The sequence below is a fragment of the Gossypium raimondii genome, chromosome 12 (genome assembly GCF_025698545.1).
Source record: "Gossypium raimondii isolate GPD5lz chromosome 12, ASM2569854v1, whole genome shotgun sequence".
NCBI classification, from domain to species: Eukaryota; Viridiplantae; Streptophyta; class Magnoliopsida; order Malvales; family Malvaceae; genus Gossypium; species Gossypium raimondii.
The window spans coordinates 23,579,980-23,605,258 of NC_068576.1; the positions used below are offsets into that span (position 1 = coordinate 23,579,980).

Sequence of the window (25,279 nt, forward strand, 5' to 3'; positions counted from 1 at the left end):
CTTCTCTTCTTCTCCTTTCTCTCTTTTTTTTTTTTCTCTACCGTGCCCATTGCATGTTGGGACCATTTACTTATAGGCAAAAAAAAAAAATATGAGAGGACAAGACCATGCTGCTGGTGCAACCGTGGCAGAAGGCCACCATTGGCGCCTCTCTATGAGGCACCTTCATTGGCGCCTCTCTATGAGGCACCTTCATTGACGGCTACCTGATAGGCGCCACCCAACTCGACCCGACCCGTTGACCGTATTTTGACCCGTATTTTTTAAAATTTATTAAAAAATATAAAAAAATATTTTATTCAAAAAAAATATTTTTTTAATTCATTGGCGCCTATCTAATAGGCACCAATGAAAAAAGTAACCCATTTTGGTAAATACTTTTTCTAACACCCTATTTCAGTAGATTTTTTTTGTTACCCTATTTGTGTAAAAACCCTATTGCTATCCAAAAGTGTTTTGAAAAATACAATATCTATTTTAAACATGATATTATAAAGTAAAAATATACATTCAAATGATATTGATATTCATTAATATTATAATATTTCAATAAAAATATAAAAAATACTATTAATACTTTAATATATGAAATATAAATTTTAAATATTTTTAAGTAATTAACGTGAATGGTTAGTAAAATTTAATTTGAATATATAATTTATATTTTAAATACTAAAATACTAGCACCGCCTCACTAGACTTGTCACATTTTGAATTTTCGTAGTAGACACATTATTATTTAAAATTTATCATGGATAAAATTTAAAATATATATTATAAAAATTTTAAATGAAGTAGTTTTTAAACGTATTTTTACAAAATCTAATTAATTAAAATATTTAAATATATTTTAAATAAGGCAGAGGATGTAATTATTACAAATTTAAATATATAATGTTATGTATTTGAAATAAATTTAAAAAAGAGAATTATATATCCAATATTAAAAATATCTAAAAGTTTTTTTTTCTTTTCAAACACAAGCTAGAAATTCGAGCTTTTGCATTTTGCATTTCAATAGAAAATTACTTCTCAAAAATACTTTTAACTTCAAAAGCATCTTAAATTTTATTACTTATGGTGCCAAAAGTGCTTTTGGCTCCAATCCAATTCTTGAATCCATGAAGAGATGAAGCAACTTATTCATCTGAGTAATTGCAGCCATGGAAGTTCAGCCAACGTTCAATGTGGCTGCCCTTGACCGCAACACCAATCATTTTTCACCGCAAAGCTAAAGAAACTGGGAGAACGATGTATTACCGATTCTCTCAAGATAAATATTATATATTACTTATTTTCACAAAAATAATACAAGAGTACCCAGAAGAAAATATACATGCGTGGTGCAATTTGAAGAAACACAGCTCTATAGTGTAGGTGTCAGCAAAAGGTGTTAGATAATTCAAGTCGCAAACTCTGGGGATCAGTAGTTACCTCTCAAATACATCACTGATTGTTAGGGGTCTTTGAAGTCGATAGAATCTGACCATCTTTCTTATCCCCAGCAGTGGATCCGTTTCCATTCCGGCTTGAAGATGCAACTTCTTTTGCATCTACAGCAGATGAGGTCAACCCTTCATCGATAGGTAGTGTTCTCTTCGAGCCCTCTAATGCTACACCGAGAACTATATTTTCCTCCAAGGCAGATCTTGTCATTGGTGGCTGAGAGACTGGCAGCTTCTCATCTTCCTGTTTTGATTGGAAGGGTTCTCGTAATCCTCCTGCTTTGTCAATACCAGTTTCCTGCAAGGTCAATGAAGGGTTCTCCAACTCGCTGCTCTGTCTAGCATTTTTCTGTTGCTTGTCAGTGACCTTTTTGTTTTTTAGCAGATCATCTGAGATTGAATCTGGAACTTTTGGGCTGGAACTAGATGTTTCTGCAGCGTTAGAATTTGTTTTGGAGACAGATTTTAATGGTGATTTCAAGAGCACTTTATCATCAGATGTCGGTTCAAATGTGGCCTTAAAGTTCTCCTTGGTGTCAGAGCTTGGAGTTTCTCCTATCTTGGCATTAGCTTTGGGTTCAACAGATGGTGTTCCTTTGGACTTGGAGTCAGGCTTTGGTATCATTCCTGCCTTGTTGTCTCCTTTAGTGTCAGCACTAGGCCGCACTGTGGTTTTACCATCTTGCTCTCCAGCTGGACGGGAAGAACGGCCTTTTGTTCTATCTTCACCATTGATCTTATAAGAGGGTTCAATCAGTAACAGAGGCCTGTTAGATTGTATTCCATCATGGTTATACATCGAGTCTGCAAAAGGAATATTTTCCAAGTCAGCATCACTATATATTTTCTGCACAGTGCGAATTGGTGTGGCAAGCCGGGCACAGTGATGGCTGATGACTCTAAGGAGATCCAAAAGTATAGCTTCCTGCACCATCAACCAAAACTAATAATGGATCCATTCAAATATATCAAACTTAATGGAAGATACCATTACGGAAAATATAAATTAACATAATCAGAATGGTTCTTTTTCATCAGAAATTAAGTGACGATATGAATGTTCACAATCAGCAACCAAATTTAGTTATATTATATACCAGCCAAATAAAAGAAACCAAAGGATTACTTAAAAACCTATTGCTCGTGGTAAAGAAGAAAATAGCTATGCATGGCATTCTAAATAGCCAAAAGCATGCTTAATTAACAAAAAGCTATGAATAAGTTTGTCTTTGAATATTTATCTAATAAATCTCTCAATATTAAACAGGGATTCCTTTGAGATATTTTTATATAATTGATTAATTTATCTTTCTCTAGGATCTGTATCGTACCATAGTAGCATGGCCATTTTCTATCCTGATGCATAAAACAAATAATTCCAAATTGAAATGATAAAAGGAAAGAAAATGAGAAAGGAATGCATGTTTATTTCAAAATTATGCAGTTTTCAAAATTTATTTTCTTCCTCACATTTTCAACTCTACCAAGTATTAAATGGAAAGAAAATTATTTTTTCTTTCAATTTTTCCATCTTTCTTACCAAGCACACCTTCAAAAAGAAAATTTATATTTTCTATCATTCTATTTTTCTATTCTTTCAATTTTCCTTTCCAATTTTCTTTACACTACCAAGCAAAGTCTTAATACCGCTAACTTCAAGTTTTTTATTGTTGGTACTTTTCACATCCATTTTACGGTCGATATTCGAGGTTCATGGCTATCCCTCCCAACAATGCCATCTTCAAGGTTCGAATCTGCGTCCTCCCTTGAAAGTGCAATGTGCCTTACCATTGTCCTCAACACATGTGCCAACTTCAAGTTATAATATAACTAACTTTTTCCTAGAATGGCGTATTACTGCCATTATCATTGATGCACCCAAACGCCCTGAAATACAATTCCCAGACCACATTCAAATTGAAAGGTATAAACTGCAGTATAGAAATCCTCTTACCTTGACACATAGGTACTCTTCAAAATGGGAAGTTTTTACAAAACAAGACACCAGTATCTGTCAAATAAGAAAGAAAAGAGGAAAGAATAATGATAGGACATGGATAATATAGACAACACTCAGCACAACAACTAATGCATTGTACATGTCGGATATCACAGCCAATAATAACTCATGTTTCTTTCACAGTTTAGCAAAATCTATTGATTTGTTCCTCACTACCAGAAAAGGACATCTGTAAATACATTTACTGTATCTCTAGTCCATAAATTTGAAGGCTTTGCTTGGCATCAAGGATAGTAAGGAGCAAGGATGGAAATTTGCTAATCAAATGGTTAAGATTCATAACCACTTTCCTACTTTGTAGCTTAATGATTAGATTAACAAATTTTACATTCTCACTCCTTTCCATCCTTCATATGCAGCAGACCTTAAGAGAAAAAAATAAACTAAAAATGGCAGTTCTTGGATTATAAGGTTCTCAGAAATGCTTAAGGAAGTTAATGTTACTTTACCCTTTTTTCCGTTTTTAATGAAGTACCATATCAACCATACACAAGCACTCAAAAAGGCATTAGGAAAAGGTCAATACTAAAAGGTAAATATAATTAGACTTTAAAGTACCTATTAGAGTAACCAAATTGACAAATGTCTTTTGGTTGGTTAGATTTGAAAGGAAAATGTATGGCACCACATCACACACTTATATTACTGGCATAAAATATGAAAGACACCGGACTGAGGCAAATTCTTTTAGCATCAATAGACAGCACTTAGAAAAAAAAATCTAAACAAATGATGAAAAAAAGAATAGTTTTACAAAGGCACGAACCATAAGAGCCTGATTTTCGGGATTAATATTTTCCAGAAATACTCTTCTATGCAATCTCTGCTGCTCAACTTGAGGATTCTTAGCCAGGACTTTGCGCATGTCAGCAACAATATTCTGCACAAACAAAAGGAATAAAAAATATTTATAAAAATGGATATTGCAATGGAACGCCTCCAAAGGAGCAATAGAAGTTTTGACATGCTAGGATAACTCCTTACACTAATTTTATGGACGTCCATGTGACTGATAGCCAGGTGAGTTTTAATGCGCCAATGAGTTTTCTGACTAAGATTTCTCACAACATTTACAGTAAATTTGTGGTTTGGAATGTGAACTGCTTCTCGATCTTCCCCTCTTACTATTGTTGGTGACCACCAACCAACATGCTAAATATGAAAAAACATATAAGGCATAAGAAAATCCTCAGATCAATGATATAGTCCAGTTAATATTGAAGGGGTAAAATAGTCATTTAGCAGAGCCGGATATAACAAACTTTTTTTTTTTCCATTATTTTAATATTGTTGGTTATTTTCTTGGATTATTAGATGTAAGGATGTTATATATAAGGAAAAGCTGTCAGAAGAGGGGCATGGATATTCCTCTTTGAGAATTCTTCTCTGAGTATTTCTTCATCTTTTATTCCTTTTCCTATTCCCAATTTTTCCGCATTCTTGCTTAATTTACCCCTGATTTCAGTGGAAGATAACAATCAAGCATATTTTTTAAGTGACAAAGGGAATCTCATCATGAAAACCCAATCCTAATTTAGAGATATAATACCAGCTCTATAACCATAAAGTATATTGAAGTAAGAACACCTTTTTGTCTAAACAACTCATTCAGAGACAGGGATCAGATACAAACCTCAACAGTGCCAGAAACTTCATATCCCTCAATCTTTGTTTGAATCCATTCATTCACAACAAAAGGTCGAGTTGCATGAATCATTGCACTTGAAAGAAAATTAGTGAATATCTACAACAACAAACAATACAATGTCAAGCATTGGGGAAATGCATATACTGACACAGACAACAAAGGGATCTAGAAAAGATAGAACAGGAAAAACAATGTTTGGAACTTTGTTAATCTGTGTTTGATCTTGACCTGATTTAGGACATGAACAAGATTGAACAAATAGTAATTTTATGTTTCCTTGGGTCAAAAGATAAATTTATTATTTGTTGCTTTCTAGGGGTCTATTCTCAGTGGTATTCCACCGATTTCCAAATTAGTTGAAAAATCTCATGATGAGAGTCTAGAGTTCCTTTTGGGGTTTCCTTCTGTTGTTATCTAAAGAGAACAAATTTCAGTGGTATCTTATCTCTAAATCCTTGTGAGAATAGGGTAAAGTAAACACTATAAGCATGTGAACTCTTTCATTTGATAAAGAAGATAATTTCAAAGATGGTATAGATGCATGATAAATTATGCTACCTTCTGATTGTATGAAGCAACTTTTAGCTTTAGGTGTAAAGTGTTATCTTGATCTTCTTCATCTTCTTATTCCCATTTCTAGCATTGTTCAAGAATTACAGACCATAAATCAGTTTCTTAAACCTATCAAACTTTTACCAAATCAAACACCAAAAGCAACTTCCAAGCTTCAATTGCAACCCTTAATTATTTCCCTTTTGTTAGTTTTTCGCCCTCAAAGCTGATTTCCTTTCTAAACAAACCTGCAGACCTAACCATCTTATTCAATTAAACCCTACAACTACAAGTTCTTTCCGATTCAAAATTTTGAAATATGTAATCCCACATTCCAGTCCTATACCATCTATATTATTCTCGCTAAAATGCAGTTAACATAAAGTATTTTTACTTAAAATGCAAATATAACACTGTCCATTGGTAATAAGTAATATCAAGGCAAATGTATCCAAACATATATACAAGTTTAAATGAATCAACATGAAAATGTCATTTAGGTGTACCTCACGACCAGCAAGAGTCAGCAAAACCGTCCCCAGACCTCCAGCAGTCAGCCACTTCTCTGTAGAGAAACCCAGCAACTCCATGAACAACGACACAGCAGCAACCCAAACTGCAGAGTATATAGCTTTCCCTGCAAACTGGAAACCCATCTTGCAAAAAAGAAGATAAGTTTATGAATTAGTTCAAAGGGCCACACTAAAATTCAGGCTGCCATAAAAACAACCAGAAAATTATGTAACTAAATAAAATGAATGAAAGATAATTTATGTGTATTATAGGTATCTCTCTACTGTAATTAATGGAGGCATCCGAGTCACACTTCACGCACTCTGCTAATTAGCAATAAACAATAGCAATGACGTGAATATTAGTAATTAATATCAATTGTTTTATGTAAGAGCAATGTCACCTACATTTCTTGTATCACTGGAATCACTCGTCTCCATGAAGAATTTCTGCATTTGCTGAATCGTGCTGCACAGAAGCATTTTAACCATGTTTAGTGGCCAACAAAACAACTGTTATGGAGAAGTACAACTAGGAAAACATTATCAACATTATTCAGTTTCAGTTGAACAGCATTACGAAAATTATAAATAAATTAAATTAAATTGTGCTTCACAATACATCATTTTAAAGTTGGTAACTATCCTTATTGTTGGAATCCCTATAACTAAGGACAGAAATTTTACCTTATTACTAGTAGTTCCATTGTAAATAGAAACTAATCTCAGTTACTGATTCTTAGGAAATTAGGATTTGTTTACTTTAAAATGATTATTCCTCTCTTTATAATCTGTAAACTAAAGCAGTAGAATAACAACAGAATTTTTTCCTCTGAGTTTTTTCATGGCATCAGAGCTTTAGGATTCATTCGATCCTATTTTTTTCTCTAATTTCCCTTCCTAAAAATTCCTTCGGTTTAGTCCTCCAATGGGTGATATCAATGAAAATTTCTCTGAAACTGAGACATCACAAATAACTCAGAATATCAATCAGGGAATCACTCAATCGGTTCTTATGGTGATTCGTGGTCGTGGCAAATTAGGGTACATCAATGGAGAAATTCCACGACCAACCATAGCTGATCCTACTTATGCCACTTGGGAACTCAACAATTCAATTGTAATGGCTTGGCTAATCAATTCGATGGAAGGTCATATAAGCCGCACCTATCTTTTTTTCAAAACTGCAAAAGACATGTAGGATGCAGTCAAAGAAAACTACTTAGATCTTGGAAACGCCTCCCAAGTATTTGAGATCAAGCTTAAGTTAAAGGATATCCGACAAGGAACACTCGAGGTAACTCACTACGACAACAATCTGAAAATTTTGTGGCAAGAATTGGATATGTATTATGAGGCAGATTGGGGTGAAGGCATAGAACACAACAGGTTTATGACCCATCTCAAAAATTAACGTCTTTATGAGTTTTTAGCAGGACTGAACCGTGAATTAGACAAGGTCCGTGGCCGAATTATGGGCAGATCACCTCTTCCAACGATCGGTGAAGCATTTGCAGAAGTTAGAAGAGAGGAAAAGCGTCGTCTTGTCATGATGGGAGATTCAAAGGAACCTAAACCTATGACCCCGATTTCTAACCGTCCTACTGAATCCTCTGCACTCATCTCCAAAGGTCCACAGCCAAAAAAACGTGTTGGAAATGATTCTGGATCAACAATACCATGGTGTAGTCACTGCAATCGTGTTGGTCATACAAAAGAAAAATGCTTCAAACTCCATGGCTATCCTGAAAAAAAACAGAAGGATAATAAGACTGCCACGTTGTCCTCCACTACTGCTGATGATGTTCTTGATGTTCGCTTAACCAAAACACAACTTGAGACTCTCCATAAGATACTTGGTACTCCCACTACTCATGGATCTCTAGCCACTCAAGGTACTGCCCTCAACATTGCTTTTGAATCTAATAATCAATCTCCTTGGATACTCGATTCGGACGCCTCCGATCACATGACAGGTGACTCCACGTTGTTTCACACCTACACTCCTTGTCATAACAAATCCGAATCCGCATAGTAGCGGTTCTTACTCACTTGTGGTGGAATAGGAGAAGTACAAATGATGAGGTTTTTCTCTCGATAAAGTCCTACATGTCCCAAACTTGTCCTGTAATTTACTTTCAATTAGTAAACTTACTAAGGATGAAAAAGTTCTTGCTGAATTTTCTGCAATTGATTGTGTGATCTGAATGTAAATCGGGAGGATGATTGGCCTTGCTAAAGTTGATGATGGACTATATATTTGGAATAAAAATAGTACACAAGGGGGATTGGCTCTATCCACTTCAAAAGAGGACACTATTATGTTATGGCACCGTAGCTTAGGACATCCAAACTTTGTGTATTTGAAAAAACATCTTCCGCTGTTATTTCGAAATAAAAGTATTAATTCCTTAAAGTGTGAAATTTGCCAATTATCTAAACATACCCGTGTGCCATACCCATTAAAACCACATATTCAGTCCCAACCTTTTTCGCTAATCCATAGTGACTTATGGAGAGCCAGCCGAGTGAAAAATATTATAGGGGATAGATGGTTTATAACATTCATTGATGATCATACTAGCGTCTGTTGGGTCTATCTACTCAAAGAAAAATCTAAAACACCCAAAGTATTCCAAAATTTTCACTCAATGGTTCAAACCCAATTCAACTCTACCATACATACCCTCCGTACTGACAATGGGAGAGAATACTTCAACTCTGTCTTAAGTCCATACCTTTCTGACCAAGGCATTATACACCAAAGCTCTTGTCCTCACACTCCTCAACAAAACGGGATCTCTGAGAGAAAAAATCGTCATCTCATTGATGTGGCTCGAGCCATGATGTTCACTATGAATGTTCCAAAATACTTGTGGGGAGAAGCTGTCCTCGCTGCCTGTTATCTCATAAACCGAATGCCATCAAAGATCCTCAATTTCCAAACACCTCTAAATACTCTTTTAAAGGCCTTCCCTCTATTTCATGTTCCTAATCTTCTAGTTAAAATATTCGGCTGTAAAGCTTTTGTCCATAACCATCAACCAAATCAATCCAAACTTGATCCTCGAGCCCACACCTGCATCTTCATTGGATATTCCCCTACACAAAAAGGCTATAAGTGTTACTCACAAACATTGCGCCGAATGTTTGTCTCTCGGGATGTTACCTTCTTTGAAAATGAACCATACTTTGCAGCATCTCATCTTCAAGGGGAGATTTTTAATAAAGATGAGACCCTTAATACTCTCCTCATTATACCTCCTGATCCTCCTACTACTATTGCAAACAAACCTATCCCAGATTTAGTTGTTGTTTCCCCTATGCAGCAAGAATTTAACACCGTCCTTCCCAATATCAATACCTCCACCGAAGTACAACAGCCACCTAATCAAGGAAAACAGCAAATACAGGTTTACTCCCGACGGAATCGTTCTACTTAAACTGATACAGCAGTGCCAATTACATCTCCAACCGAGGACTGTTCTGAAACAGAAGTCCCACCTCCGTCACCATACATCTATCTTCCAATTGCAGTTCGAAAGGGTACAAGGAGCTGCACTAAACATCCTATTTCTCGGTTTGTATCCTATGAAAATTTATCTAAGTCTTACAAAGCTTTTGTGACTAATGTTGATTCTGTAAAAACTTCAAAAAATATAGAAGAGGCTCTTGAATCAGCTGAGTGGAGACAAGCCGTGATGGAAGGAATGAAGGCCCTCAAAAACAATGAAACATGGGAAGTCTCGAATCTACCTAAAGGGAAAAAAACCGTAGGGTGCAAATGGATTTTCACTACGAAATTTAAACCCGATGATCGTATTGACCGATACAAAGCTCGACTTGTGGCTAAGGGATTCACCCAAACTTATGGTCTCGACTACAACGAGACGTTTGCACCGGTTGCCCAGCTAAACACCGTTCGAGTCCTGCTATCTCTTGCTGCCAACCTTGATTGGCACTTGACTCAATTGGATGTAAAAAATACTTTTCTCAACGGGGAATTAAATGAGGTGTACATGGATTTCCCACCCGGGTTTGAAGAAAACAAGGACCAAGTGTGTAAGTTGAAGAAGTCCTTGTATGGGCTGGAACAATCTCCACGAGCGTGGTTCAGCCGATTTGCAAAAGCTATGACTAGCAGAAATTACATTCAAGGACAAGCAGACCACACCATGTTCTACAAGGACTCGGAAGAGGGTAAATGCTGCATCCTTATCGTTTATGTCAACAATATAATATTTACAGGAAATGACTCGAGCGAAATTTTGAGATTGAAAGAATTTCTTGGTACAGAGTTTGAACTTAAAGACTTGGGGAGTCTTAAATATTTTCTTAGTATGGAGGTAGCAAGGTCGAAAAGAGGTATCTTCATTTCCCAAAGGAAATATGTTCTTGATCTCTTGTCGGAAGTTGGCACGATGGGCGACAAACCGGTAAAACTCCTATGGAGTTTAACCTTAAATTGGGAACTAATGAGGATGGAGAAGAAATCGACGGGGAGATATCAACGTCTAGTAGGAAGGCTCATCTACCTATCTCACACCCGTCCGGACATAGCCTTCAATGTGAGTGTTATTAGTCAAGATATGCATGCCCCGAGGAGAAACACACGGAAGCGCATATAGAATACTAAGATATCTAAAAGGAACTCTGGTAAAGGCACATACTTCAAGAAGATCATCAACCAAGCGTGGCAATCTACATTGATGCAGATCAGGCGGAGTTCATTAATGATAGACGCCTACAAGCGGCTATTGTAGTTATGTTTGGGGTAATCTCGTGACTTGGAGGAGCAAAAAGCGATCTGTGGTAGCACACAAGCGGTCAGAGGCGAGTATAGAGCACTATCTCATGGTATATGCGAAGGAGTTTGGATACAAAGACTTAAAGGAGAACTAAAAGTGCCTTATACCAGACCCATGAAGATGTACTGTGACAACCAGGCTGCTGTCAGCATAGTACAAAATCCTGTGCATCATGATCGAACCAAACATGAAGAAATAGATCGTCACTTTATAAAAGAAAAAATACACTCAGGAGAAGTATGCATCACCTACCTACCTACCTACTAGACAACAAGTTGCAGACATGTTAACTAAAAGTTTGAACAGAAACATGTTTGAAGAACTTATTGGCAAGCTGGGTTTGATTAACATCTACACTCCAGCTTGAGGGGGAGTGTTGGAATCCCTATAATTAAGGATAGAAATCTTACCTTATTACTAGTAGTTCCATTGTAAATAGAAACTAATCTCAGTTACTGATTCTTAGGAAATTAGGTTTTGTTTCCTTTAAAATGATTATTCCTCTCTTTATAATCTGTAAACTAAAGCAGTAGAATAACAACAGAATTTTTTCCTCTGAGTTTTTTCCCTTATCAAGCAATTAGTTAGGAGAAAGTGAACCAAAAATGAAAAGAGAATAAATGCCCACCTCGATAAGCAAAATGCAAAGGCCAACACAGTTGACAATGATCTTACAAAATTTAAAAGTCGTTGCTTAACAACTTGGCTAGCTTCTGTAGGGAGAACTAATGGATCCAGTGTTCTGCAAGAAGTATGCCAATGAAATGCAAGTGAGTTGAACATCCGAAACTAGATTTTGCATTTTATAACAGCAAATATAAAACTCTTTGAATTCTTTTCACATTGAATACATATTATATTTTAGAACCTGCACATGAGTATTGCTCCAGCCCACAACAGCAAAGGTTGAACATAAGAAGTTGTAACATAATGTGTTCTACTCTTCTTCCAACTATTATCACTCTTCTGCAGATATTCATAGAATATTAGATAATGCATAGACCTGATCTGGTCAAATGTTTATTGATCCATGGTAAAAGAGTAAACTTACATGGAGAAGTAGGCTTCTACCCCGTCGAATAAGTGGCCCAACACCATATAGGGAAAAAATTATAATAGTAGCGGCTGGAATCAACTTAAGTGCAAGAGGACTGGCTTGTAAAGTATTGTAAGACCTGCAATTCAAAGGATTAAATCTTAAATGCATAAACAAACATTACAGTCACTAAACATAAAGACAATAACCACAGCAGAGGTACTGTTTAAGGAAATATGCTCCTATAAGAAACATGAAAAATAAATAAATCATCTAAAGCAGAGCAAAGAATGTTTTCATAAATAATAGTTAGGATCACATGTTACAACTTGAACCTAAGTAAAAAGCCAATAACTAGAAATGCTTAACTAATTAGAGAACAGATTTTCGGTATGACAATGATAACCACATAAACAATCCTGAGGTTCAGTAAAACAAATATGCCTACACATGTAAGCTGATGACTAAAGCAGGAGCAAAAGAGCACCTTGTTAATGAAATAGATGCAGCTTTTACACCAGGCAGTTCTAATATTTGGGCAGGTACTCCAAAAGCATGACACCTAAAGGCATCGTTTCTGTATGGAACGAAATGCATTGGCCTGTACAATTTGTTGGAGAGTGAACTTCTCCAAACATCCTGTCCATGCTGTTGCAGGAACTGTTGCAAGAAGAGAAGAAGAAAAAGATATTCCCAAACATCATTTAAAGGACATAAATTCTGCTAATTCTATTAAATGAAAGAATCTCTCGATAGTTTATAGCTCAAAGTACAATTGTAATTGAATAATTGCCAACATAGACAAAAGAAAGAAACTTTTTAGCTTATAAGAATCTAATATTTACATAAATTTGGAAAGGACAAAAATCTAGCATTTAGATCCAGCATAGTCAGACAACATCTGATAATCACAATATTGAGTGCTTAAGAGATTGAAATAGACACATTAATGACAACGTGCTATTAGACATGAAAACAGGCATGCAAACTACAACTTCATGAGACAGTTTCCATGCACTTTAAAACATGATATTGAGAAGCAAAAGCTATAATATATCCGTTCATAGGTAAAGAAAAGCATCCTTCATGAATTTGGCTTAACCAAATCTCAGACAAACCACAAATAATAGCAAGAGAAAAATGCTAAGAACACTTCAGAAACAAAATCCAATGTGTATTTTGCAGATATGTATGCATTAATTAAGGTGACACCTTTTCTTATTTTAAAGACAACTCAATATCTATAATCACAGTTAACTAACGGCAGAGCAATAGTATCCTAAACAAGAAGCATCAAAGTCATACCGAAGCACGAGATGAGAGGTCAGAGCTCAATAAATCCAACTTCCCCCTTCCAAGTACAATCTGAAAACATAAAAGAGAGAAAAAAAATTCAATATACATTAAAATTTCAAAACAGAATGCAAAATGCTTTCTTAGATGAGGGGAATCCTGTACCTTAAATTTTGTCTTGTATACCTGGTTCCTGCAAAGTCCCAAATCATAGGACAATTGCAAAGAACCAGAAAGAGACATCGTCGAAGTAAACTAGTCGCTTGCAGGGCGTCGCTAGTAGCAGAAGATCATAAAAAATTCCGATAAAAGCTAAGCTTTAAACTCAAAATGTATATTATTAAAGCGAAACCCTTATCCAGAATCTCACGCCGTAGAAAATTAAAAAATTAGATGCGCCAACAGAAGATAAAAATATAACTTATAAGAGCAATAAAAGTTCCCTGAAACCCTAGAAGAGAAATTTTACATAAAAAGTTTCAAAATTCTGCCAATCAGATTCATATGAGTTAACATAATTTTGAGCAGCAATTTGGGGAAACCAATAAACAAAAGATACGTTTAATATTTATATATTAATATAATATATATATATATATATATAGAGAGAGAGAGAGAGAGAGAAAGGAATGATATTAAGAAAAACCAAACTTCTTCTCGCAGGTTTAAGTATGGCAATACCGAATTAAGACGAAATTTAGACATAACAATCAGAAACAAATTGAGACAAAGCAACTACTAAAGTCCACAACAGGAAATGAAGAATCCTCTTAAAGAAAAAATAAAAATAAATTCAGAAATTGAAAGGCCATGAAATGATAGTTTACCTTGAAGCGGAGAATTTCAGGTATCGACCATATTTTCGCAGAAATTTCGAGATTGGCTCTTTCTTGATATTTTTCTCCCCCAAGGTAGAGATTCGCATGCAGAAAAAGGCAGAAGGAGAGAGCGAAGAAGGATTTTATTTTATTCGCAATTAGTATTTCTATTTTATTTTATTCGCAATTAGTATTTCTATTTTATTCGCTCCAGTGGCGGAGAAATTCATTGGAGGGGGTGGCGCTGGCATGTGAATCGTTAATAGTTATTTGTTCCTTTATTTATTTTTATATATAATTAAATGCTTTATAAACACAAGAAAATTTCTGAACAAAAACGTATAGTATTTGAGATATGGAATTTATATTTAAAATAATTAAATAATCTTTAAAATTTTTAAAAAGTTTAGGTAGTTTTTTTAAAGAAAAGAAAACAACGGCATGCAATTAGTAAAAGTTTGGAAAAGTGTAGTTTTAAAGATTTTAAAAAGGATTTTGTTTGGAATAATATTATACATTCCATGTATTATTAATGAAAATAACACCTTACTTCACTATTAAATTAAGTTTTCAAAACTTTTAAAAGAAATTATTTAAGTTGTTGCTTTTTTTTATACTTAATTATATACTTGAACTTTCAAAATACATCAAAAATTTTCAAACTTTTTTAGAAAAATCAATTAAGTTCCTACTTTTTTTGGGTTTAATACCAATAAAGGTCCATTTCCAAAAATAATTTCAGAAATGAGCTGCTTCAAAAAATATTTACAGGAATAGATTGAAAACCCAAAAATGCGCTGATGTGGACGTGTTTTCAGGGGAAAACCTAGAAAAGTGCTTCCACGTCAGCGTTTTTTTCCTTGTGTCAGGCAAAAACACGCTGACGTGGACGCACTTTTGGCCGTGTAATCCCCTAACGGTCACCTCCAATGGCCGTTTAAAAAGGCCCAATGGTCAAGAAAAAAAAGTAAAAAATCCCCCCAACCCATTTTTTCATACCAATTTTATTATTCTTCCAAAATTCTCTCTAAATTTCTCAAGAAAGCTCTCAAAGCTCTCTAAATTTATTATTTTTGTAAGAAATTTGATCATGTTAGCAATGGCTCGGTAATTAATTCGTCTCGATGATGAACATATCTCCTTCGACCAAATGAAAATGGTAAGGATTAATTTCATTTTTTTAATATTATTTAATTTTTTATTTAATTTTTATAATTTAATTAATATTTTTTATAATAGCCGGTAGATCGAGTGTTACAATGTTTTATTCATAATCTACCTAGTCCTTCATCGCCGTTGATTGAAAATATAGGCCGGGGGTGCAAGTTAGACCCAAAACTCATCAGCACGTTTGTGGAGAGGTGGAGACATGAGACGCACACATTCTATCTTCCATGTGGAGAGTGTACCATCACTTTGGAGGACGTGCAGTTACAATTAGGGTTACCGATGGATGAGTCCATACTCACCGAGTCCGCTCAATCTGCTGATTGGGGAGTCATATGTTACAATCTTTTGGGTAAGATTTCAGATACTATTTACGAAGGACGGATCTATATGGGCCCGTTACGAGAGACATTCCTAGTGTTGGGGGATGATTCGACTCAGGTACAAAGAGTACGATATGCTCGAGCGTACATTCTTCAGATCCTCGAAGGTTATCTAATGCCGGACAAGTCACAAAACCTGGTACATCTAAGGTGGCTGCTAAAACTCATCGATTTTAGAGCAGCTGGCGAACTCAGTTGGGGGTCTGCGGTGTTGGCAACATTGTACCGGAAGATGTTTTCGGCGATGCAACCAAATAAAATCAAGATTGGAGGTTGTCTCTCACTCTACAAATCATGGGCTCAATTTCTCTTTCCATTTTTACATCCTCGAGTGGACCACCCGTATACATTCCCACACGTAAAAAGGTAAAATTAATATTAGATTTTACAATTATTAAATAGATTTAAAATAAAATTTTATGCTAAAATTTTATTTAAATAAGTGGAATCATTTGTTGAGTTACGGGGGAATACCTACCGCTCTTGAAGATATACGACTTCTATTAGACCAACAGTTGGAAGCGCATGTAAGTATTTATTTAATTTTGAACTATATATATACATAACATAGTCAATTTCATATTTAGTATTTAGCATTATGTATATAACTAATATTTTTATCACATTTATATAGTTTAAATGGACACCATACGAGGATTCAGTAATTCGGGCAGTAATTCCGAATGAATTCCTACAGAATCTGAACATCTGGCATGTTAGGGTCCCATTGGTCAGCTACGCTACTGTTGAGATGCACCAGACGGATAGAGTGTTGCAGCAATTCAAATTCCGACATCCTATTCCCATGGCACATGAGATGCTCGATGATGAGCACAAAATCGACTTACAGCGACCGAGTACTCATTGGTCGCTCTTCCACTCGGAATATATCGAAATATGGGAAAATCGGTACTATAATATACCTACTTGTGAACCGATTATTGTTCCGGAGTTAGCGTGCAATCTAGATTACATGTCATGGTTTAGGATCTATGGCAAGCCATATTTGCTCTCGGAAGAGGAAAGGCGTTGGCAAATCCGTGTCGAAAGAGAACAACAGGGCCCTTTAAATCCAAGGATAAAGGGTGGCGCGACGGGCCCATCAACAGCGCCCACGCAATCACCGGCCCTAACGAAGCAAGCAACGATGCCCACACCACAGCCCCTTCAAATGATGCCAAATGCGTATCCTAACTTTTATGTGTATCCTAACCCTTATATGTATCCTTTTTTCACTCTTATGTCAGGTTGGAATGTATGGCTCGGTGCATCTCATTTCCTGATGGCTCTGAGCCAATTGATGATATATAGGTCATTATCGCAGGAGGGACCACACGAGGCACCGTCGGGGAGCTCAACTCATTTTCAATCCCCATCGCCTTATAGGATTCAAGCTGGTTACGCTCATTTTCCGTGGGTGATGCAAACACATTCGAGATCTTTGTTCTATCAATGTGAGTTATCTTCCCAACACCCACAACTAGAAGCTGATCCCGAACAACCACAACCCCGGCCAGAAGCTGAACTAAGAAAGAATCCAAAGCGTAACCGTCGACCACCCCCATGTGGCACTGATTCCGACCGACACATGCATTGATTTATTTTTGAATATCTGTGTACAAATTGTTTTTATATTGTGAAAAGTGAAACCAATTCATATATCATATTTGAATTTTTTCAATTAATTATAATTTTAGATTTAAATTTACTATACGATTTTAATTTTTAGTCACTTAGAAAACATTTTTTTTAAGAAAGCAATATGTTTATTTTACAAAAGCATACTTAATTTTCTTATGCTTTTTTTATATTTATAAAAAATTCAACTACTTCTCTCAATAGACAATATATTTTATATTAATAAATTAATTTATTGTTAATTATTGAAATAAAATGTTTGAAATAATTTTTAGTTAAAGTTAATTATTTTTTATTGTTTAAAATCGATATTGAATGATGAAAATAAAATTTAATCACTTATAGTCTAGAAGTAAAATACATAGCAATCAAAATAAAAATATAATAATAAAATTTGACATTGTAACGTTGCCAACCCAAATATAAAGATTGTCAAACCCATAATTTCATATATAAGCATAATATTACCCTAAACCTAATATCCTAATTTAATTTTTCCTAAACCCTAAACCCTAATCAAATCCCAAAATCCTAAACTTAGGCCTTAATTTATAAATAACCCACTGGGGATTACACAGCCAAAAGTGTGTCCTCGTCAGTGTTTTTTCCTAAAGCGCGTCCATATCAGCGCGTTTTTGCCTGACACAAGGAAAAAAGCGCTGACGTGGAAGTGCTTTTATAGGTTTTCCCCTAAAAATGCGTCCACTTCAGCGCGTTTTTGAGTTTTCGGTCCATTCCTATAAATATTTTTTGAAACGACCCATTTCTGTAAATAATTTTGGAAATGGACCTTTATTGGTATTAATCCCTTTTTTTTTCACGTACTTGAATTGTCAAAAAAAATTCAATTAAAACCACCTCATGACACAACCATGGTGTGACATGTGGTAAAAAAATTATAAAAAATAAAAATTATAAAAATTATTAAATTTTAATAAAAATTATAAAATATTAAAAATTATAAAATTTGTAAAAAATATTAAAATATATAAAAAAATTGTAAAATTTTATAAAAATCATAAAAAATTATAAAAATGCATAAAAAAGGTCATTTAACCGTTAACTTTAACCGTTGACGATTAAATTTAATGACCACTAGTTTTTTTTCAATTAGATCCATCACGTGTCACAACACAATGTGACATGTAGCAAAAATGAAAAAATAAAAATCAATAAAATTTATAGAAAAATTATAAAATACTTTTTTGGTACGATAATTTTATAATTTTTCACGAATCTTATGTTTCTTTACATTTTATAATTTTCTTACAAATCTATAAAAATTTATAATTTTTTCTATATTTATATATATTTTACAATTTTTATAATATTTTATAATTTTAATAAATTTTAAATTTTTAATTAAAATTTAATCATTTTATAATTTTTATTGATTTTTATTTTTTATCATTTTTTGCCACATGTCATGTCGTGATTATGACACGTGGTGGCCTTAACTGAAAAAAATTAGGGGTGGTTAAAGTTAATGATCAAAGGGTCTTTTTGATGCATTTTGACAGTTCAAGTACCCAAATAAGTGGAAAAAAATGGGGCTTAATTGCTTTTTTTGAAAAAAATTTAGAGCCTTTTTGATACATTTTGAATGTTCAAGTACCTAATTGAATGAAAAAAAAAGACAGAAGCTTAATTATTTTTTTACACCCTTAAACTTTTTTTAAAAGAAAAAAAAGAATTTTGTTTGGAATAATATCATACATCCTCATATATTATTAATGAAAATAACACCATACTTCACTATCAAAATAAAATAAAATAATGAAGTATTTTAAATAAATAATAATTTTATTTAAATATAATTAAATATTAATTACTTATAACTATTATAAATAAATATTAATAACTTTCAATTTAAAATTTTAAGTTGAGGGTTTAATAAATTAGGTTTAAGATATATAATTTCATGACTCGGATCATATGTTTAAGATTTAGGATTTTAATATTTAGTTATAATTAATTATTCTTTAATTATATTTAAATAAATTTATTATTTATTTAGCCTCAATTTTTTTGTTTTTTATCCTCATTGTTTTTATATTATTCAATAATGAGGTGTCATATTATTATTCACTTATGGTGTATGAAACCCATATACTAATGGTGCATCAAACATTTTTCTATTTTGTTTTATTTAAAAAATAGTTAAATTTTATTGAATTAATTTTGTACCCCATTTACATTTAGTAATAATATTATTGTCAAAAAAATATTTTTATTTAAAACCAAATTTAATAAAATTATTATTTAAAACTATTTTTGACATTTCTTCAATTGAGTTGATGTTCATGTAACTTACGACACCAATTGAATCATTTTATAGGTGAAAATTTTATGTAGAAACAAATTTATAAAAGATATAAAAAACAAATGGTGTTTTTGTTTAAATGATAAAAGTTAATACTTTGAAGCTCATGGTATATTAAGTTCAACTCTCATCATGTTAGAGATTTTTTAGATTTATTTATGTTTAAATTGACTTTTATAGGTTATATATATATATATATATATATATATATATATATATATATATATATATAAAGACAAAATTCTCTAAGAAGATAGGATTTACGATTATTTAGAATTGAATCAAGCATAGGTATTAGGCATTGTGATTTCATATATTCTATTATTCTCCATAAGAATGTTGATTTATTGGCAAAGAGATGAAGAAATAGATTTATTATTACATTTCAATTGATTCAAGACCAAGAGAAAGAACTAATGTTGCATTCCCATTCTGGTATCCCGATGGAAATACCCATAAATGGTATTTTTCGTAGCCCGTTGATAATTTAGGTCTTATAGATACTCGCACAACATCCCCTATTCATAAATATGCGCCCGCTTTCATACAATTAGATACAAAATTATATATTTTTGAAACATGAATTAAAGTAGTTGATCTTTTAGCTCATTATCATCATGGAGAAAAAAATCGAACTATTTAGGGAGGTTGGGTGGGTGAAACAGTACTCATTATGGAATTGACAACATTGCCAAAGCTCATGGAGGCATATCTGTATTTGGCGGAGTAGGTGAACAGACTCATGAATAGTTAGATAGATATTAATAATAATTCTATATTATTCCAAATTACATTAATTTGTGTATATTTTTTTTATTTTTTATTGTTGTCTATTTGCAATAAGAAAATTCAATGCAAACTTTTATTTTATTTTATTTTATTTTATAATTCTAAAATCAAGAAATTTAATATAATTTCTCTTTTACTTTTCTATGATATGTAGAAGCCCAATATCAAATCAAAATTCAAAAGAATAAACTCAAAATGTCTCATATGCTAGACTTACTCTAATGACTTGATGTGCATGCTTCAATCAATTTTAAAAATTCTAGAAGAATGGAGATTAAATAATGATAATAAAATGGAAAATCAATTCAAGAATAAAGATTAAGAATATGGAAGAAAGATCCTCAAGTTTAAAGAGCAAAATAGTCTTTTTGTAATAAAAGAAAGCTTGCGAGAAGAAGACTCTTTTTGGGAATTAAAATCTAAAAATTAAGAGAAAAAGTAAGAAATAAAGCCAATAAATTCCACGACTTGATAAGATTGAACAAGAAAAAAATTAAATGCACTTGTAGAAAGATGTAACTAAATTTGATGAAGTTGGATGAATGGAGATGAATGAAATTGGATAGATGATCTAATCCCCTAACTTATGTTGGCTAATTGCTAAAGCCGTTATTGGACTAGCTCACTTTAATGTAGAATCATTCAATCACATTTGCTTAAATTCCTTTCAACTTAACACTTTGACAACACTCCTCGTATCTATCAAAGTTCTTTTTACTTTAAAACCTGTAACAAGAGCTAAAACTACTAATGAATCATTACCCTCAATATCAAATAATTCTACTTCATCACTATCGAAAAAACCTATTCTCCATGGTTGAGTCAGGCGAGGTTTCTTTGTTGAAACTGACATAGACATAACATTGTGTAAATATGTATTTCTCTTAATGTTAAATCTAGCTCACTATTCATTGGACCCCACAATAACATTGATCACACCTCTTATGGTTTATTTTTTATCCCCTATTGCCTCCGTGCGAACCTAAAGAATCTTCACTTGCACTAGCATCTTTATATACTTATGGTTGTCCTGGGCGAGTGAAAATTTACTTCAATTGTCCCTGATGCACTGTTGATTCAATTGCATCCTTCAAATGAACACAACCTTCAATTCTATGCCCTTGTGCATGTTGGAATTCACATATTCTGTAACAACCCGATTTTTAATCAGTGTTTGAAAATGTGGTTTCAAAGGTGAATTTCATAAATTGAATTAGAGAAATTATTAATAGAAGGATTTACATATCTAGTACGAGATTATAACTATTGGATTTTCGAGTAATTAAATTGAGGAAGTCCTTAATTAAGGTACAATGACTAAATTGTAAAAGTGTAATCGCTATTGAGTTTAAATTTAGAAAATACAAGAGGGCTTATTGATCTATTGTAATTTGAAATGTCAAATCAGGCTTCCTCATTATACTTAAAGAGCTTATTTTTAGGCAAATTAGCGTCCTTTCCGTAGTTTAGTGTAGATTTTAGATTTTCAACTTAATAAATGTAAATACCTCTTTTTACTCATTTTGAGACCTAAATTGACCAATTGTGCCATTGGGGGCCTAACGTTTGATTAAGTGTTATAGGACTTAACGATGGCCCGAAATTGTGCGAAAACATCACCAAATAAAGGGGTATCATGACATCGGAGCATGGGAATCGCAATACCTCCCTCAAGCCCAGGATGAATACCAACTACAGTGGTATCGCAAGATCCACTTTGGGTAGTATGATATCCACCTTCTAAGGGGCAACCCTATTTCAATATTGATTACGATATCGCAATATCCTACCCTGGGTCTCGCAATATCCACATCGTGAAGGAGACAAACAAATGACGCTAGGGGTAGTTTTTATCCAACCGAAGCACCAATCAGATAAAGGTCATTCAAGGGCATTATGGTCACAAAATGGGGTCAAAATTTTGTTGCTAAAACAACCAATTTTGGCTGATGAGAGAGGGATACACACATTAGACTTAGTTTAGCTTAGTTTTCTCTTTAGTCCTTTTAGGTCTTGTTCTTCATTTTTAAGGTTTCTTAGTTCTCATCTTCCTTAGTTGTAGAGTTATTTTTCTGCAACTTTTCTTCTTGTTCTTGTTGTTCTTTAAGTTAGTTAAGTTAGTTATCACTATAGCTAGGGTTTATTTGCACTTTTAGTCCATTTTCTTTGCTTGTAACGACATTTCATCCTTTAGTTCAATGTATTTCATACTCTTTTCCTAGTGGTGTTGAAAATAGTAGTTTTGGGGCCACAATTCCAACGTGTCAACTTGTAAATATTAAATAATTAATATTTACGAGGTCATTAGTGTCGTATTAAATTTTGGTTATGAAATTTTATTATTTAAGTAGTTAATTAATTAAAAGGTTTAAATCGTAAAAGTTACAAAAGTTAATTCCTATTAATAATAAGTACCAAATGGATATGGAAATGAAAATTAATGGACCTAAATGGTAAATATAACATGTCATTTCATGTAGTGGATAGTTAATGGATGTTTTGGTGTGTAATTTAAATGTTTTATTAAGGGTAAAATAGTAAATAGAAAATAAAACTTAAATTTAGTTAAAATCAAGATGTTATCTTCTTCATTTTAATTAGTTAAAATTGAAACACCATGGATATGATAAGGGAGCTTTTGACATTGGCTTAATTCACTTGCATGATAGGTATTTTCACCCGTTTTTCATGAATTTTATGTTTTTGAGATTGTTGTAGCTTAATCTAGCTAGCTCGGGGATTATTTTGTGAAATTGTCAAATGTTTAGAAATTTACCATTGATGGTTTTGTATGTTTTTGGTGTTAATAGGTTTTGTTAGAAGCTTGATTGTTAGATATGATTAAATTGTAAAGTGATTTTTAGTAATTTGGGGTTTAGGGACTAAATAAGTAAAATGTTGAAGTTTGCTTGGTTTTCATGTAAATTTTTGAAATTTAGGGGATGTAATAAGATGGATAAAAATTCTGCTACATGGGTATAGAATTTAATTGTGGAAATAAGCTTGTTTCAGTTTTAGGGACTAATTTGAGTAATGTGTAAAAGTTGGGGACAATTGTGAAAATTTATAAATCAAAAGACATATGCATTAAATTGAATAATACATTAAATTGAGGCTAATAGTTAAAATAAATTATATTATAGATCAAGATCAAGTTGATTATCGAGGAAAACTGAAGGTTGTTGACTAGTCCCTAAACTTTTGTTGTTTCTACAGTTTAGCCCTAGTAAGTTCGTATGGTAATGTTTTGAGTATCATTAGTAATGTTTTTTTATATGATTTATGTAATTTGATGATACTGGTTATGTTGGAAATATTATGTTTGATTGGTGAGAAATTAATTGAAATGGAAACTGTTATATGGTTATGTGTATCAAGCCTGATGAATATAGGATAGGATACAATTAACATGCCAATAGGTTATATCACGTGCAGTACGGGGTTGATTGGTGGTGAGATGATAATTTCTTATTTATTCTTGTTTACTAAATATACCGAAGTCCAACATTTGTTGCAAACTATCGTGTTATATTATAGTGATTCAGGTGTTATTAGGGGCGTATGTAAAGCCTTCGGGCTTGGCACTCAGTGCCTAGGTGTGTATCGGAGGGATGTTAGCCTACAGGTTGGCACTTGGTGCCTAGGTGTGTTCTCGATTGGTTAGCTCATTTGAGCATTCTGGTGTGTTAACCGTGTATCTGGATCCTTTATATCATTCATCAAGCAGATTTTCATTGGTTATACGGTTTATAATGCGTATTATAAGTGATTATATGATTTGCTTATTGGTTGATATGAGTTGATATTGAATGATTTAGTTCAATTGAGTTGTTTATCTATTATGAGTATTGATATAAAGACTCACCTGTTAAATGGTTGTGATTGACAGGATTTTATTTTATTAACTGATACTGTGTGAATTATATGTTTTTACGGTAAGCTTATCATTTTTAACCGTTGAACTTACTAAGCTCTATTAAGCTTACTCATGTCTTTTCTCTTATTTCCTTGTAGATTACTTTTTGTGGAATCGGGATGTCGGATCAACTCAAAGAATCACACTATTCGGATATCTTTTGGTAGTTTTTGATATGTTTATCTTTAGGTTATATGGCATGTAATAGGTGTGTTTTGTATATATGTTGAATACTTATTTCATGTGTTACATAATAGGTTGGTGTAAAGTTGTTTAAACTTGGTAACAATTTGCTTATATGGTTGCTTTTGGTTTTAGTATGAAATTTACATATAACTATGTTTTGGCTAGTTGGTATAAATTCTTGAAAGTAATTGAAAAAATGGTATATTGGTTGTGTATGGACAAAATGAAATGATAAGTATGGTATGTGTTTTTCTAGGTATAAACTTATAAGCTTGAATGCAATTTGTTGTGGTATGTTTTGTGAATGTATTTGTTTATTGAATTGTGGTGCCAATGAGGACACATTGGTTAAGCACTTAGGTTGGATGTTTTTGGCATATTTCGAGCTGATTTGATCGTGTTTTAAGTTGATTTGATTGCTGGTAAATGAGTTGCTTGATGTCCAAGTAAACATGAATTTATAGACTTGCATTTGAAGGCACAAATAGGGGCACACGGCTTGGGGCACGGGCTACCACACGGCTGTGTGCTACACACGATCTCTTTATAGAGCCATGTGTTTCAAGTCAGTATGTAACACAGTCTGGGACATGGCTTGCGACACAACCGTGTGAAGGTACTTCGATTGTTACACAGTCTGGCACACGGACATAGCCGTGTGGCATTATTTCGAATATCCACACGGGTTGGGGTACGGCCATGTGTCCATACTTCGAATGCTTACACGATTTGGGCTAAGTCACAC

The 25,279-nt window shown here is 33.4% G+C and overlaps 1 protein-coding gene across 2 annotated transcripts; it reads right to left on the reverse strand.

The window, feature by feature from the left end:
- Window positions 1-1,232: 1,232 nt before the first annotated feature.
- LOC105763555 (mechanosensitive ion channel protein 2, chloroplastic) lies at window positions 1,233-14,384 on the reverse strand. Of its 2 annotated transcripts, none has more exons than XM_012581793.2 (14): window positions 14,142-14,384; window positions 13,480-13,590; window positions 13,327-13,386; window positions 12,509-12,681; window positions 12,037-12,160; window positions 11,854-11,951; window positions 11,614-11,727; window positions 6,586-6,646; window positions 6,172-6,309; window positions 5,099-5,209; window positions 4,450-4,617; window positions 4,232-4,345; window positions 3,400-3,456; window positions 1,233-2,370 (listed from the first exon to the last, which is right to left on the reverse strand). In XM_012581793.2, exons 2-14 carry the CDS (start codon window positions 13,555-13,557, stop codon window positions 1,447-1,449), a joined length of 2,220 nt encoding a protein of 739 aa, XP_012437247.1. In that variant the 5' UTR covers window positions 13,558-13,590; window positions 14,142-14,384; the 3' UTR covers window positions 1,233-1,446. The 2 variants fall into 2 exon arrangements, with proteins under 2 accessions (XP_012437247.1, XP_012437246.1); XM_012581792.2 differs by having other exon boundaries at window positions 6,172-6,321.
- Window positions 14,385-25,279: the final 10,895 nt, after the last annotated feature.